The sequence below is a fragment of the Histoplasma capsulatum genome, genomic scaffold, assembly GCF_000149585.1.
Source record: "Histoplasma capsulatum NAm1 scaffold_6 genomic scaffold, whole genome shotgun sequence".
NCBI classification, from domain to species: Eukaryota; Fungi; Ascomycota; class Eurotiomycetes; order Onygenales; family Ajellomycetaceae; genus Histoplasma; species Histoplasma mississippiense.
The window spans coordinates 799,796-814,163 of record NW_001813977.1 but is presented as its reverse complement, the minus strand read 5'-3'; the positions used below and the strand labels follow the sequence as shown (position 1 = coordinate 814,163).

Sequence of the window (14,368 nt, the reverse complement as noted above, 5' to 3'; positions counted from 1 at the left end):
CTATTCAACTGTTTTGTATTCCTCTTTATTGATGTTATTCTATGGTGTTGCACCTGCTCATGGGCTGCACACAGCTTGATTAGTGAGTAAATGAATTATAGTTCACTAGTATAATAAAAATGGAAGAAGCCAATCAAAGTAAGGTTAACAAAACCTCACTTTTAAGGCCTGGCTAACCTTGGTACTGATCAAGGCTGAATTACTCTGGCGTTTGATGTTTCAGTTTGGAAGCTTTCTCCTTTCTTCATGGAGCTTCAAAAAGGGCTATTTTAGATTGATAGCCTATGCTGCTGCCAATAAAAAAACAGCTCTTTAGGTAGATTGAACTTTGGCAGTCGTTCAGAAAGTTTTCTTCATCTGGCGATCAATCTCCTCAAAGAATCTCATATCATCCCCGTCTTACCGTAGTGGAAAAAACAAAAATAGCACCCCGCGTTGTCGATGAGCAATTTCCCGATTCAACCAGAGATATTGCATCATCATATATGCCTTGATGATAGGATCGTATAGCTTTTTCCGGGTCTTGCGGCGTACCCACGATAAGTCCTTCCCCCCCATACGGAAATAGTATGCGTCGTGCGGTTTTGCAGGATGATTTGACACATTCAAAACCAGGTGGGAACTCTTTCATCACAATACGCTCATACCCGCCAGTCTCCATGTTGCCTCGTTTGCCGTTTGCGATTTTTTCATAATTTCCAGTGTACGACTCCTTTAGCATACGGTATTTGGGCCGGTTGAGTCCTGATTTTCCCCACCCATAACGGGGGCACTGCCAGATCAACACGTAGAAGAAGGATTCAAAGTCGTGTCGATAAGTATGATCAATGGTAAGCAGCACATCGATGGCCATGAACTCCCTCGTGCCGGTCTGGTGCCGCGCGCCGCTTCGCCCGCTGCCGACCTCCTTGGCAAGGTCCAGGTCAACGAGTATTCCGGTACTGCCATCCGCCTTTGCTGGGTCCGTGGTGATGATGCTATTCTCCGAGCTATCCCGGTATAGAATGTTCCCATCCAGGTAGAGCGATTGGTGTGCCTTGAGCAGCTCCAAGGGTGATTCGTACCTGTAGATCGGCCGCCCAGCGGGCGAGACCACCACGCAGCGAAGGATCCAGTTGTCGTAGGGCTCGTCTCCGCGTCTTTCATGGAGGCTCGGCCTGTGCATCGGCTGGACCGAGAAGGTGAGCTCGTCCCCCTTGCTTCTCCCGGACGGCTGGCTGCCCGACCGCATGGACGACTGTGTCACTTTGTCGGGGGACCGGCGCTTCCTACCCATCTGCCTTTTGCTGATGCTCAGCCCACGGAGCCGAGAGAACGACCGCGACCGGGAAGCGCCGGACTGGTCCAGGAGGCTGAAGGAGGACGCGGTGAAGGAGGGCGTGGTCCATGGGAAGTGGTGAGTTGGTCAAGTTATCAAGGATGCTGTCATAGGAAATTAGTCGCGACTCATAGATTTTTTCATCTTCCTGAAGTAAGCCACATAAATCATCAAGTGACCGGGATAGAGGGTGCTTTTCAATGATGGCATTTCATCTGGTGATAGTTTGGCCATATCTACGGTGTGGAAAAGTCAGACAATTCCGGCGGGGGAAAACAAGAGCGGGTGAAATTGGGAGACTGCTCCAGCTACTTTCCGAGGTTGGGCTGGTTGACTCCACGTGACAAGCCGTGGCGTTTTTTTTTTTTTTTTTTTTTTTTTTTTTTCATGGTCGCAGAGAATATCAGAGCATATATTAGAAACTTTTTAAACCATACATTGTCTGAATACTAAGCGGTGGATTTGACGGATTTGACACAAAAGATTAACTAAATTACATTCCTGAAAATTCCTCAATTAATCTTTTCCTTTTTCATCTTCTTCAGAGCTGACATGTTAGCCTGCTCTGCGCATTCGGCATGCAGCTTCGAGGCCTGCGCCTGGTTCGTCGTATTTAGAAGTGGATGGTTTATTTGCCTCCAAGACATGCTTGACCCTGTCGTCATCGGAGGCAATCGTTGAATAAATGCCAGACCAGCTTTCTCCCTCTCGGGCCATCCGGTCCATCAAATTTATCAACTTCGTTTTAGGATTGTTTTGCTCCTCCCGAGCAGCGCTGCGTTGTACCTTGCTTTACGGGTAATTCCATCTGCAAGCCGTTCCTTTTCATATCTGAATCGGACACCGGAAAGCTCCTCGAGGTGTTTCCTCAGGTTTTTCTGCAGCCCTGCTACCTCACTACAATACAATTGTTCTAGACGCTCAATCGTTGCGGTGAGTTCCACGGTGGCACCATCGTCGGCCGCTAAGCGGTCGATTCAAGAGCGGATCATGGGCGCTGATGCCGAATGGCGTAGGCATGGCCCTTCATTCAATGGATAGTACAGGTGAGGTGGGCTCATGGCAGGTGCGGGATTAGACAATCTGTAGGAAGCACAATGTGCGTGTAGGCCTTTAAATGAGTGTCATTCATTAGTTAATAGAGCACCAGATCACCTGTAGATTTTTTTTCCAGCCAAAATTTTGTCATTCTTTGAACCAGTTAGAATATGCTACTTCATATGGATAAGTTTGGGTTCTGTTGAGCAACAAGTGGTTATAGTTTAGAAGTTTTATCAGTACTCCTTACTCAATGCAAATTCTGGGATTCTCCTGCAGTTTCTACATGGCTTTGCCCATAAAGCTTCCTATCAAAAACCCCATTCTGGTAACTTTCATAATTGGAAGTGTTGCGCCACAGGGGTGCAAATCCGAAATATCGACCCGGGTCAGGTTATTTTTGTTTCAATTTAGATGATCTGATAAAAGGCTCAAATCGGCGCAAGGTTTGCCCAGCCATGTAATTATCAAATTGCACTATTCAAAATGCCTTGTAAGAGTGAGATTTGGTGTATCTAACAAGTCACTGAAGTATATAACTATTAAAAGTTTGATTTGACGGTGTGATAGTAGCAATGTTTGCCAATTTCTATCTTCACTAAGTTTAAAGCTTTTAAGACAGGATATGATTTAGTGTAACGATCAACCAGGCACGGGGAGGCAAGGTTAACTACTGGATTATATTGAGATATCTGATATAAAGAAATAGTAGCCCTTAGCTGGGCGTAATTTTATCCTGTATAGTTTTTAATGGGCTGAATTGCTCAAAACTACAATCTACAAGTGTTCAGAGCTTGACACAAGGTGATAAATTCTCGGGTTGACTCTGGGCGACGTCGTCCCATTTCCATGAGCCGACGAACGATGGGCGCTGGGTGCGCTTTAGGGCTAGTTATCTATATAAACCACAGTAAATCCCCACTGCTATCGTTATTTTAGTTTTCTTACGGTTTTCTTTTCTTTTTGACCTTTGTTGGATACACCGTTGACTAGCCTTTCCTCGAGGGTGAATAACTAACTGTGCACATATTTTTTCCCCATCTACAAGCCATTAGCCAGCGCTCTCCGCAGTTCTAGAAGAAGCAGCGGGTGTCTTGTGGCGATGACAGCATTGAATGGAAAACCAATAAACAGGGCAATCGAGACCCCCACCGACATTGCCTGGCCGCGCATCTTCAAGATGATGCTTGTCTCATGCCAACATGTCCCAGTGGCGGTGGGCAAAACTTGACAGCGAGGGACGTCATCGAGCATCAGTGACAGCCAGGATGACAACTGCAACATCTAATCAGTGTCTATAATTGCATGTTGTCTGTCTGCATGTTGTCTGTCTGCATGATGGCTCTTTGCACGCAGCGAGCGCACCGACAAACTTCGTTGGACCGCTCATCCGTGGTTACGTCGTGGGTTGAAACCATTGTCGACCACCTCGACCTGCTACGCAATCTCCCGTCATTTTTTTCCCCTCTTTCTCGTGCAGTGCATCACCATCCACACGCTGTCCACAACACAGCTATTGACCACACACGGCTTAACCAGCTAGACCTGGGGCTGGTGGCCAAAACAAAAGGACTGGCTTGATTGCCTCTCTTTTCTTCGCTCCTTACCGACTCTACCAGTTTTCCATTTCGCTCTCTCGGCCACTGCCTCGCGTTCGTGTCAATCTCTTTACCTTCTTGTGGCAGTGGCATCCATTCGCATCTGAACATATCGACATTCGTTTAATTCCCTCCTGGAGTCTTCCGGCCTCTGGAACTCTCTGGTTGCTTACGCTGTATGCGTGATTTGCAATCCTCCGCTCTTTCTTTTCTATGTCCCGGGGCCCCTCCTGCCATTTCGTGCTCGCGTGCGCGCTCTCTCTTCCTCGTCTTTATTCTTGCTGCACTGCATTTACTTCTTCGTTTTCATTCATCTGTTTTCTCTATTTCTTCATATGAATCTCTATCTCAACCGGGTCCAGATGCAATGAGACAGGACAGCTTGGCAATCCGCTAGAATTTCATTCCATTGAATGAAATAATGCCGTTTTTCAAGAACCTCCGTCGCCGTTCAAAGGCAACTTTCACCTTGACCCCATCTGCTGCCTCACTCAATCCCAATGACGATGTGTTCCCTGACAAATTGTCCTCTAATCTCGATTCCCCGACCGCCAGTTTGCATAGCTCCCCTATTTCTTTTTTCAAAAGCAACAGTATCGATCTACCATCCCCACATCTACCCATCCTCCCCAAGTTGAAGACGAACGGATACGCGACCCAAGTGGCACCTCCTCAGAGACCTGTTCCAATTGGATCCCCCTCAACCCCCCGGGGCAGTACTACAGTGAGTTTTGCCTTCCGGGACCCCATTCCTTTATACAGGTGCACTTGCTGCAAGCCATCCCAATATCTGGATTTTGTTGCTCATGTCCTATAATTTTTCTAGAACGGTAGCCTTCTTTCTCCAACCAATTCCGGAAGAGGGCCGGCGCCGGCGCCTCTATATGCTCCGAGGGTTTTTTCTATTTCCGATAACTCCTGGGTATGTGCTGAAGCTTTTAGTTGGCTTTTGCTGAAATGGATAGTGTGCAATTGCTAAGGGTGGCTTTTTTTATTAGGTCCACCAAAAAATCCTTTTGATTTATGGTCAGATTGGAGACGCGCGACAACACTCCATGGATGGAAACTTAACCGTTTATCATCCCCAAGATTCGTTCCCTCCCACCACCTGGCCTGTCTATGAATCGCACTTCAAGGCTTTGGTTCATCTTGTCCCGGGCCCGAATAAACTACGGCTTGAATTCTCACCCTCGAGAATTCAGAATCCAATGTCCCACTCATCATGGGTGAATATAAATTATTTACCATTGATAAACTCTCCTCCCCTCCAGCTAGCAATTGTACTGGGGAGCGATTCTGATGGTCATTTTGACGCTGTCCCTGAAAGGGTAGCTCGGGAGGGAAAACAGTTTGGATACTGCAATACGGAAATTCCGAATGGCTGCTTATCTGTGGCAGTCGTTTACTGGGGAACAGATGTATCGTAACAAGTTCGGAAGGCGCTGTTTCCGATTTGAAGAGGAGTGGCAGGCTGGAACACTAAGCTTACGTGACTCCAAATCGGATCAGATGAGAAACGAGGCTAGAATACATATTATCCGCTGCGACAGAACCGTTGACGAGCTTAGAAAGCTTGGCGTTGTGCAACAGGATGGTACTACATCGGACACGGGCGAGCTCTTTAACGTTGTACTCGAAGCAGTCAAACGCTATTTTGGTCCCCAAGAAAGCCAAACGCAATATGTCTCGGCACTGCTACTTGATACCCACTGGGACAAGGGAACCCAGACAATCACAGGCCATGCTGCAGCGGGCTCTGTTGAAGATCATATCAAGCTGGCGCTTTTTGGATCTTATGCTCTGCAAAACTACCCATCTGCCATGGAAGAAGTGGTTGCGGCTTTCACCGACTGCACCCGTACAGATATTAATTTTGTTGCCAATTATGGAAATAAATGTGGGAGCAATTGGGAAGCTGCTAACTCTGGAATCGGTGGTCATCTCCGTGTAATCGGCCGTTTATTTGGCTGTCATGATCAGGATAGCGGCATCATGTGTGACGACTCCGTCCCGTTGAATCGAAGTTTCACCATTCGAGAACCATATTCCACTCGAACAAAGGCACAGGGACTACGACTTTGCCTTGAGGAAGACGAATGTACCTGGCACAGACTTGATACCCTTCGATTTAGATTTCACCCATGTTTTCGGTTGCCAAGAGATTCACCTCTTTGCTCTGATGACTCCATCCAAGTATGGTCTGTCGACAATGGCAAGGTATTAGTTACTTCGGCGGCTGGCATTGCTTTCATCGAAATATACGTCGACTATGATGATCTCTGCAGGTCCTATATCGAATATGTCGATGGAGATTCCGGCAATAATGGCATACCGAAGCAGATCGATTTTACCGAAGGTGAAATTCGCCAGCATATTACTGAAAATTTTAAGAAAATTAGGAAGATCAAGCTGGTGATATATTCTGGCGGCCTTAGCACTCATACGGTTGACGACGTTAGCAAATTGAACTCCAAATATTCGACCGCTAAACTACCTAATGGACAAGTTGGATATAGGGGGAACAAATTGGGACAATCTCGATCCCCCAATGGCCTTCCAGAACAACTGTTTCTAGAATGTGCCTTCATCCAGTCGAAGCTTCTAATTTCCGTGAAAGTTTATCACAATGGCTTGATATATGGACTGGAGTTTTGCTACGAAGATTCAACGAGCCAGGTCTTTGGGAACAGGGACCCTCAGGCTACGTGCAGCGAATTTGTGTTTGGTAGATCCACCATCTCTAATCCTGGTTTTTCTTCTTGCTTTTTCTCTAATGCTAATTTGTATCTCATTTACGAACTAGACACTCGCCGGGGTGAAATTCTAATGGGGTTTTACGTGAAGACAAGTCAGGAAATCGATGGAATTGGAATTATCACGAATCTTAGCAGGAGATCTGCAGTATTCGGTAATAGCAATGCTAGAGCTGGGTAAGTGAATACTTGACGTTATTGCCTTTTTTTTTTTTTTTTTTTTTTTTTTTTTTTTTTTAAAAAAAAAAAATATTTACTTTCCCCTATATTCACTTCCTCGTCCCATGAGATTTTACTAGCAAAGCGTTTGTTCTGCACGTAACGACGAATTGTTCGTTGTCGCTAACTTATCATCATACTAGCCATACATTAATACCCCCGAGGGGTTACAGTATTGCCGGCATATCCGGATCCGTCGCATCTTGCATTGAAGAAATTTCACTGATCATAACTCGATGATCAGTTCTCCTTTCCTCTATGCAGCTTTCACTAGCCTTCCATATTCTATCATTTGGTCATACCAACTACACCCCTTCTTGTGGGAAAACGTGGTTCGATATTTCAAGGACTTCCATCAGGCAATTCACACATTGTCCGAGGATGCCCATTCGACCTTGCAAAATCGCAATCGACATTTGGAGTTCTGTATCCCCGAAATAGGCACGAGTATCGTTCAGACCAGCGACCGCGTACGGTGACAGGCAACTTAATAGTGATCTGTTCTATACGGCTTGTACCTTTGTTATGAATTTTCGGCTGGACTCTTACATTTTAACAACGATTTGCATGGCAGCTGGACTGGCGTGTGCTATATTACAAACCCCCAAACTGAATATAGCGACGCAAATCACTTTCCACAACAATGTGTTTCACAGAGCATTTGTGATATTTTAAGTCGCTTTTGCTTTCTCCTTGCCTACTTATACCGGGCTTGAAGTTTTCTTATTCTAGGTGCTCATAAAGGGGAAAATTACATTTTCAGATAAGGTTTTTTCTTGTTTCATTCTGTTTTATAATGCAATTATGTTTCATTCTTTTATTATTCCTTCCTTCTTTTCTTTTTCCAACTAATTTCATGTGTTTGTTACACTTCAAAAAGAGTTATATTACCCCGATGTTATTGTTGTTTTGTTGCCAAGGTTGTGTTTTAAAGTTATTGATGGTGATTCTTTAAACTTGATGGTCCCGGTTTTGAGTTCGCCTTTTTTATAATCTTGTTTTATCTTCATTTCAAACTCCCTTGATTCTGTTTTATATGATGTTGACAAGATGTAGTTTATGCATATAAGGGGAGCGGGCGATAGATGGGCTACTTACTACATACTTCCTAGAATCTGGAGTTCCCCCCTTTCTTTTCCCTGTTTTTTCTTCGTTCCTGCATCTTGCTTTTCTAGTTCCGCCTATTTCAGCCTTCCCTCAGAGCGTACTTGTACTCCATTTTCAAAAAAAAAAATAGGAGAATGAAAGAGGACACTGTTACTTGTTTTCCATTTCCTATCCCTCGGAGGGTCGAAGAACCCCGTCAACCCCTTGGCCTTCCCCCTTTCTTTCTTCTCTTTCCTCTCGTTCTCGAGGGTATACGAAATGTGTTTTATGTGGCATGCCATGTGTATCATATACGGATTTTCCTTTTTTATCAGGGGTTTAGAACAATAAAATGGTCCGCCAGTCAGCCATTCATACACATATATGTATGCATGCATACGTATTATTGTCGTCTTTTCCTCGATTTCTACGGGGGTTTCCCCATTTGGCCTGCAGGATTTGCTCCCCATTTTGATCAGAGTTTATACAGCTACATCGCTTCTTGCAGGAAACATGTCGATGAATAACAGCTCCCATAGGATGTTTTTATTTTATTTTATTTATTGAACGATCTACCTACCTTGGCCGGCTGCGCCAAATGTGGTACGTTAGCACACATGTTATCCACTTTTGGAAATATCTATCGAAGGAAAAAAAAAAAAAAAAAAAAAAAAAAACCCAACGACGAACCGCCCATCACAATTTTTTAGTCTCGCCCCACCACTGGGGAAAAGAAATAGGTTAGAAAGTAAGCGTGAATGCGACCGCGGGCGCAAGTTCGCGCTAGAGGGGAGGGAGGGGGAAAGGTTGGGCGGGGGCCTATGGCATGGAGCTTGGTCCTCTCATAGTTTTACTTTGCGTAGGTTGTATGTGTAGGCTCGCTCAGGGAAAAAATTTGTTGCTCTTAACTGTAAAACTCAGATTGAGCCCTATACTAACTACAACTACACTACAACTAAATTAACTACCCGTTTTGACGAATTTGTGGAGAAAGTTGGAAGAAGGGTTTTGGTTCCGTGTTGGGGTATTCAATGGAATATCCCTTTCTATATATCTATATATCTAACTATTTGTATATATATGTGTATATATATATATTTAAGGGGGAAAGAGGAAATATGGGTGATATTTTTGGCTTAAAAGATGGGAGTAAATAAAATAATAGCTAAGTAAAATACAAGGTATGGGAAACTGTTAACTAACATACGCAGCGTCAGCCACTTTTGGCCGGTGAGATTTTTATTTTATACTTTCTTCACTGTATAAACAACAGCGGACTCCTTGCTCCGTACTCCGTACAGTACATAGAAAGCTTCAACAAAGATGATCGGAGGGAATTCCCGTGCCAATGATATAAAGTCCTGGGCGGGATGAGAGCAAAGTCAAAGAGATAGTCTTCCCGGCCCTTCCCTCAAAAACAAAACAAAACAAAAACCATACAGTATCTATCTACAAGTATCTACAGTAGCATGTAGAATGGGATTGATTATTTGGTAAATGTTAATGCAGCTGATAATAAATAAACGGATAAGTGGATAAATTAAAATAAAAACAAAAAAAAAAAAAGATCGCAAAGGAAATGATCTGCCATTGATCTGCTATTGATCGTAGATCTCCTCCATGTTTTGTCTCACATAATGCAATTACCTCATAGACGGGGGTGGTTTAAGCTTTTCTCTTCTCTCTCTTTTTTTTACGCCTTTTCGCAGCAGGGCCGTCTGCGCGCCTTACTTCAACTACTCGAGGGAGTGAAGCGAGAAGGGAGGGGTGGGAGGGATGAAAGGGGGGGGAGACGATGGGGTTGCGTAATTCCAAATGGGGCGGCAGATACTGGGCTAATTGTCCACGATCCCGTATCCGCAACCTAGGCAAATTGCGAAAATGGTTATGAGAACAACAGTTTTACAACAGTCCCATTCAAACTGTGTCATCCACGAGACCGTGAACACCAGGGGTTGGGGACTGTATGGGCATGGGTCTGATTCCCATTTCCCAGGGAAAGTTCCCCAATATTTTTTGGACACACGTGATTCCGTTCAGACCCCAAGGGGGGGGGGGGGGGGGTCTTGTACCACGGAAAGGCGATAGAATAGCTGCAGCACATGGTCCCTGCTTCTGTCCAGGCGCGCCTTAACCTGTTTAACTTCTTGAGGTGGGAGGCCCGCGCGCCCATCCGGGGTTGAGGCGCGAACGCAAAGTGTTTCTTTCGTTTTTTGATGGTATGTAGGTGGAGAGACAGGCCGAGGCCAGGAAATAAAGTAAAATAAAGTAAATAAACAAAAAAACAGATTTGATGAAGAACCTTGATAGCCCTACTGTACGGTCAAATTGCCTTGAGGTGGAAGGTGACTGGTAGCTATCACTCGTACATGCCCTTCCCGCACTGGGTTCGAAGTATTGTATGTACTGTACAGACGTTAATTGCCCCTCCGTGCGGAATATGAAGGAGTGAGATACATGGCAGGCAAGGGTCGATATATTCGAGTAGGCCATGCCTTGGGATTAATGACTGAATGAATGAATGTTCCCGTTAGCCATATATGTATTCATCTAGTACTCTGTACACAACGGCTCCTTCCCGCCTGCCAGCTGCGCAGTCCTCGAGAAAGGGAGACCAACAAGAAGCAGATGGCCGCTGATCCGGAGCATGATTTTTGCACCCAGCAGCGTCTCATATTGTTGCGATTGAACCCCTATCTTTTCGCCACTTCGACCGAGAGCGAGACATTCCGCGACGCTTCCTCGTCTCCCCATGCTCGCCCTGGTTTATAATGAAGAAATGCGATGAAGAGATGATAATAATCAGAACAGAGACGGAGGAAAAGGTTCATGGTTCATGGTTCATGGTTCATGATTCATAACCAAGTCTGAGGGCAAACACAAAACAGTGTGTGGCACAACTTTTTCTTCTCTCTCCTTTTCTTCTGCTGCTTCTTCTACTTCATCATGTCCTTCTCTCTGCATGTGGCTGGGTCTAGATTTGTTGATGTTTCTGATTTATTTCATCGATCGTCTTTTTGTCCCCTGGGGTCTCCCCTGGTTCCATTGCGGGGTTGAATGAGAAGGACAGACAGAAGGGAGGGGGGAAAGTGAAGCCCGAAGCCCGGAGCCTGGAGCCTGGAGCCTGGGGAGGTGGTGGCGGTGAGGCCTCGAGCTGGTCGGATCGCCCTTGTCAGTCCAGAAGTGATCGGCACGCTGGGCCGAGAGGGCGAAGGCATTCCAGCTGAAGGCACCGTCCGTATCCGAAACGCCTGTCGGCTGTGGACTCGGCAGAGGGGAAACCCCAGTGTGAGTGAGGAGTGAGCGATCGCAGAGGGGCTGATGCTGCATAAAGTACTGTAAAGAGCTAGCTTTGCTAGCTTTGTCTCTTTTTTTCCGAGTATGGGTTCTGCGATGCATTTGGGAAATGAGGAGGTGGCGAAACTTGGGATGCAGGATAATGCTTTGTCGTTATTGTCGTCGTTGTTATTGCGTGCAGCGTCCTCTTTGGCGAGAATGCTCGTTTCTCGGATTGGAGGACGAATGATAAGGGCATTTTCTTTGTCCTTTATTACCATATTATATTCAGTAGCTTCTATTATTTTAGTCTTCTGGCACAGTTTGCAGGGGCAGGCTTGCTGAGCGCCAAAATTTGCAATCGCTAGCCAGCTCGTTAGCTATCCCTCTCCCTCATCCTGCCCGAACGACAACCAGGAGCGAGCAGACAACGAAGCTTGGGCGCAACGCATCCAAGAAATGGACAGAACCAGATGCAGCACAGAGTACACGCCAGGTACTTCCGCCGCGCCCCATGCAAAGCCCAGATGTACTCCCAAAGTAGCTGCACGCTGCTCCTGTACTTCTTAGCGTTGGTCAATCAACTCATTCCTCAGCCACTGGTCCGATCATATCATCCTCTTTGGTTTCTGCAGAGAATGCTTTTCTATATATACAGAAAAAGAAAAACGCGAAATGCGAACGACGAACTGGGCGTCGCACATTATTCTTGACTCGAGAGCGAAATCAGGGCAACCACGAACCCTTAGATGAACTTGATCACCTCCCTATAGCCAAACACGTTCCTCGGAATGCAGGTCTTGGCTGTCCTTTGCAGACTTTAAGTTGACGGCGCTGTGCACTAAGGCAGCCTCCATCGTTGGCCTTGGTCAATCAGAGCATCGAACACCGACGAAAGACGGAGCCGAGTGAGGGGCGGCCACGCCACAGCTTCCCCGCTCTCGCAGCCCTGAAACGGCGAGGCCTTCCACTCCTGATCATCCATCGATATTGATCAATGAGCTGCGAGATGATTATTATTCAGGCTTTCTTTATGTGATATCCTCGCTATCCGTTTTTTTCGTTTTGGGCCCTCTGATCGGCGTTTGGGTGGCCGTTGAGGAAGAGGCGAAGGACCCTTGTTCGCCCACGCGCCTGCTTCCTGTCCTTGGTTTTGCCATTGCGATTGGTTCCCGATATGATGGAAGACTTCCAACATTCATTGCCTGTCAATTGTCAATGGCCTCCCTCTTCGACAAATTGTCATTTTGCGTATACGAAGTAGCTAGCTGTCCTGCGGAAGGGAACCGCGATGTACCAATACATCCCCCATCTCATGAGCTCACGGGCAAAAAAAAAAAAAAAGGAGGCAGGCCCGTAACCTGACTTCTAAAAGGGAGGATATCATATATTGATTTTGGAAAGGCATTCAACCAGGAGCTAGCTGGCCTAGGCTTTGGGTTGCCCCTGGACAGGGGCAAGAAAGCAATAACATAACATATAGAAAAAGAAACTCCATCGTCTTTGACAATGATTTCTTTTTACGCTGTTCTTCATCGCTGAGAAGTTAAGCCACACCCGGTTGGGTACAATGGTCAAACCATGTTTTCGCAGCGAAATTCAGACGCAGGGTCATCTTGATCAGTTGAGCATCGCGGACTTAGATGTCCGTATGTTCCATTATATCAACTTTTGCGCAAGGAAAGCGAAGCTGTCTTTGGGTTGCTCATCCATTCTGGCTTCCGACTGATCCGGCCGGTTTTTTGGTAATAGTTGATCAGTCGCCCCCCCAGATGATGGACAGGGAAAGCATGAAAAAAGAAAAAAAAAAAAAAAAAAGCAAATATGAGCAAAAAGCAAAAATCGCGGGTATGCAAGATCCGCGTCGCGATCAGCTTCAAAACTCTGTCTGATAGAATCGCAAAGCTCCGTGCATCTTCGGTCGATGGGCCAAAAACTTCCCAATTAGGGATTACCTGCTACCCCCTTTTTAAGATGCACTTGGGCTTATCTTTGAAAAATCTCAACATCTCTGCTACGCCCTTGCATTGTCCTTGCCCTTCATTTTTGCTACAACATGCGCATTCCTCGTCGTGCATGAACGCCCCAGTCTATCCAGTCTAATCCAGTCTGCAGCGTACCGGGTTTCGGGGTTTTGTCGCTGTCGATCGGTGGCAATTTGCTGGAATTGGAAACACAGAGCCGGACTAAGCCATGGGGAACAACGGTTAGGGCCAGAACGAGCGTCTTGCTTTTTGGTCGTCTTGGGAATATCTCTCTATCGAGTTCTCCGCCGATTCCACATGACAGTTTTCCACTTCGAAGTATGCTCAAAACGGAAACCCCAGGAGGCAATTGCGAGATTCAGCTTCACTCTTAGTGTTAGGGAGGAAAGTACAGTACAATACCATCTAGTTATCTAGAAGCACTTGTGGACCTTAAACGCTCTAGGTTGTCAACTTTATTGAGCTACTCTGTGCTGATTAAAAGTAATAAGTTCGGGAGCAACCTTATTATTCAAGAATAGTATGGTGCTGTCTGAGTTCTGTAAGGAGCAGGAGGATCCTCGCCGCTATCCGGCTTTTCCTGTTGCGTACATACTATTCCGTACATACTAGTAGGATGGGGCTATCGGGACTTCCATCCGCCCTCGATATTCTCCCGTACGAGAAGAAACATCATCTGCGTGCGCTGCGGTAATGGCTGGCAGTTTTGCAGAGCGGACCTGGCAGGCGCAGTGGTTGGACGCCCAGCCTCCGCATTAGTTGGTGGAGAATTCTGCGCAAGAGTGTTCCTTATTTGCTTTGTTTTCTGCTTGGCTGGTGGAGTGTTTGAAGTCCTAGAGCGAGCCAGCAGGGTTCGCCTTCCTGATAGTGGACCCCTGCTACTCCCATATTTGCTTTTTTATATATTTATATTTTATTGCCTGCGAACATAGTATGATATTACCCTTTTTGTGCGTGCGTGCGTGTGTGTGTTGTTTTAACTCGACGAACTAATGAGTTATTTGCTCACAGATTGCCCCACAAAGGGGGCGCCAGGACTACTGTCATGTAGAAACATCTATGATTTTGTTTGCTTTCCTTCTAGGCGTGTGCTCG

The 14,368-nt window shown here is 46.0% G+C and overlaps 2 protein-coding genes across 2 annotated transcripts; one reads left to right on the top strand and one right to left on the bottom strand.

Moving 5' to 3' along the window:
• Positions 1–1,388, bottom strand: HCAG_06578 (predicted protein; the record flags this gene model as incomplete). The annotated part of the gene is made up of 4 exons (XM_001538923.1): positions 1–39; positions 160–194; positions 535–1,157; positions 1,273–1,388. 4 exons carry the CDS (start codon positions 1,386–1,388, stop codon positions 1–3), a joined length of 813 nt encoding a protein of 270 aa, XP_001538973.1.
• A 2,987-nt stretch (positions 1,389–4,375) lies between these two features.
• Positions 4,376–6,888, top strand: HCAG_06577 (conserved hypothetical protein; the record flags this gene model as incomplete). The annotated part of the gene is made up of 5 exons (XM_001538922.1): positions 4,376–4,678; positions 4,781–4,876; positions 4,953–5,096; positions 5,226–5,282; positions 5,353–6,888. 5 exons carry the CDS (start codon positions 4,376–4,378, stop codon positions 6,886–6,888), a joined length of 2,136 nt encoding a protein of 711 aa, XP_001538972.1.
• Positions 6,889–14,368: the final 7,480 nt, after the last annotated feature.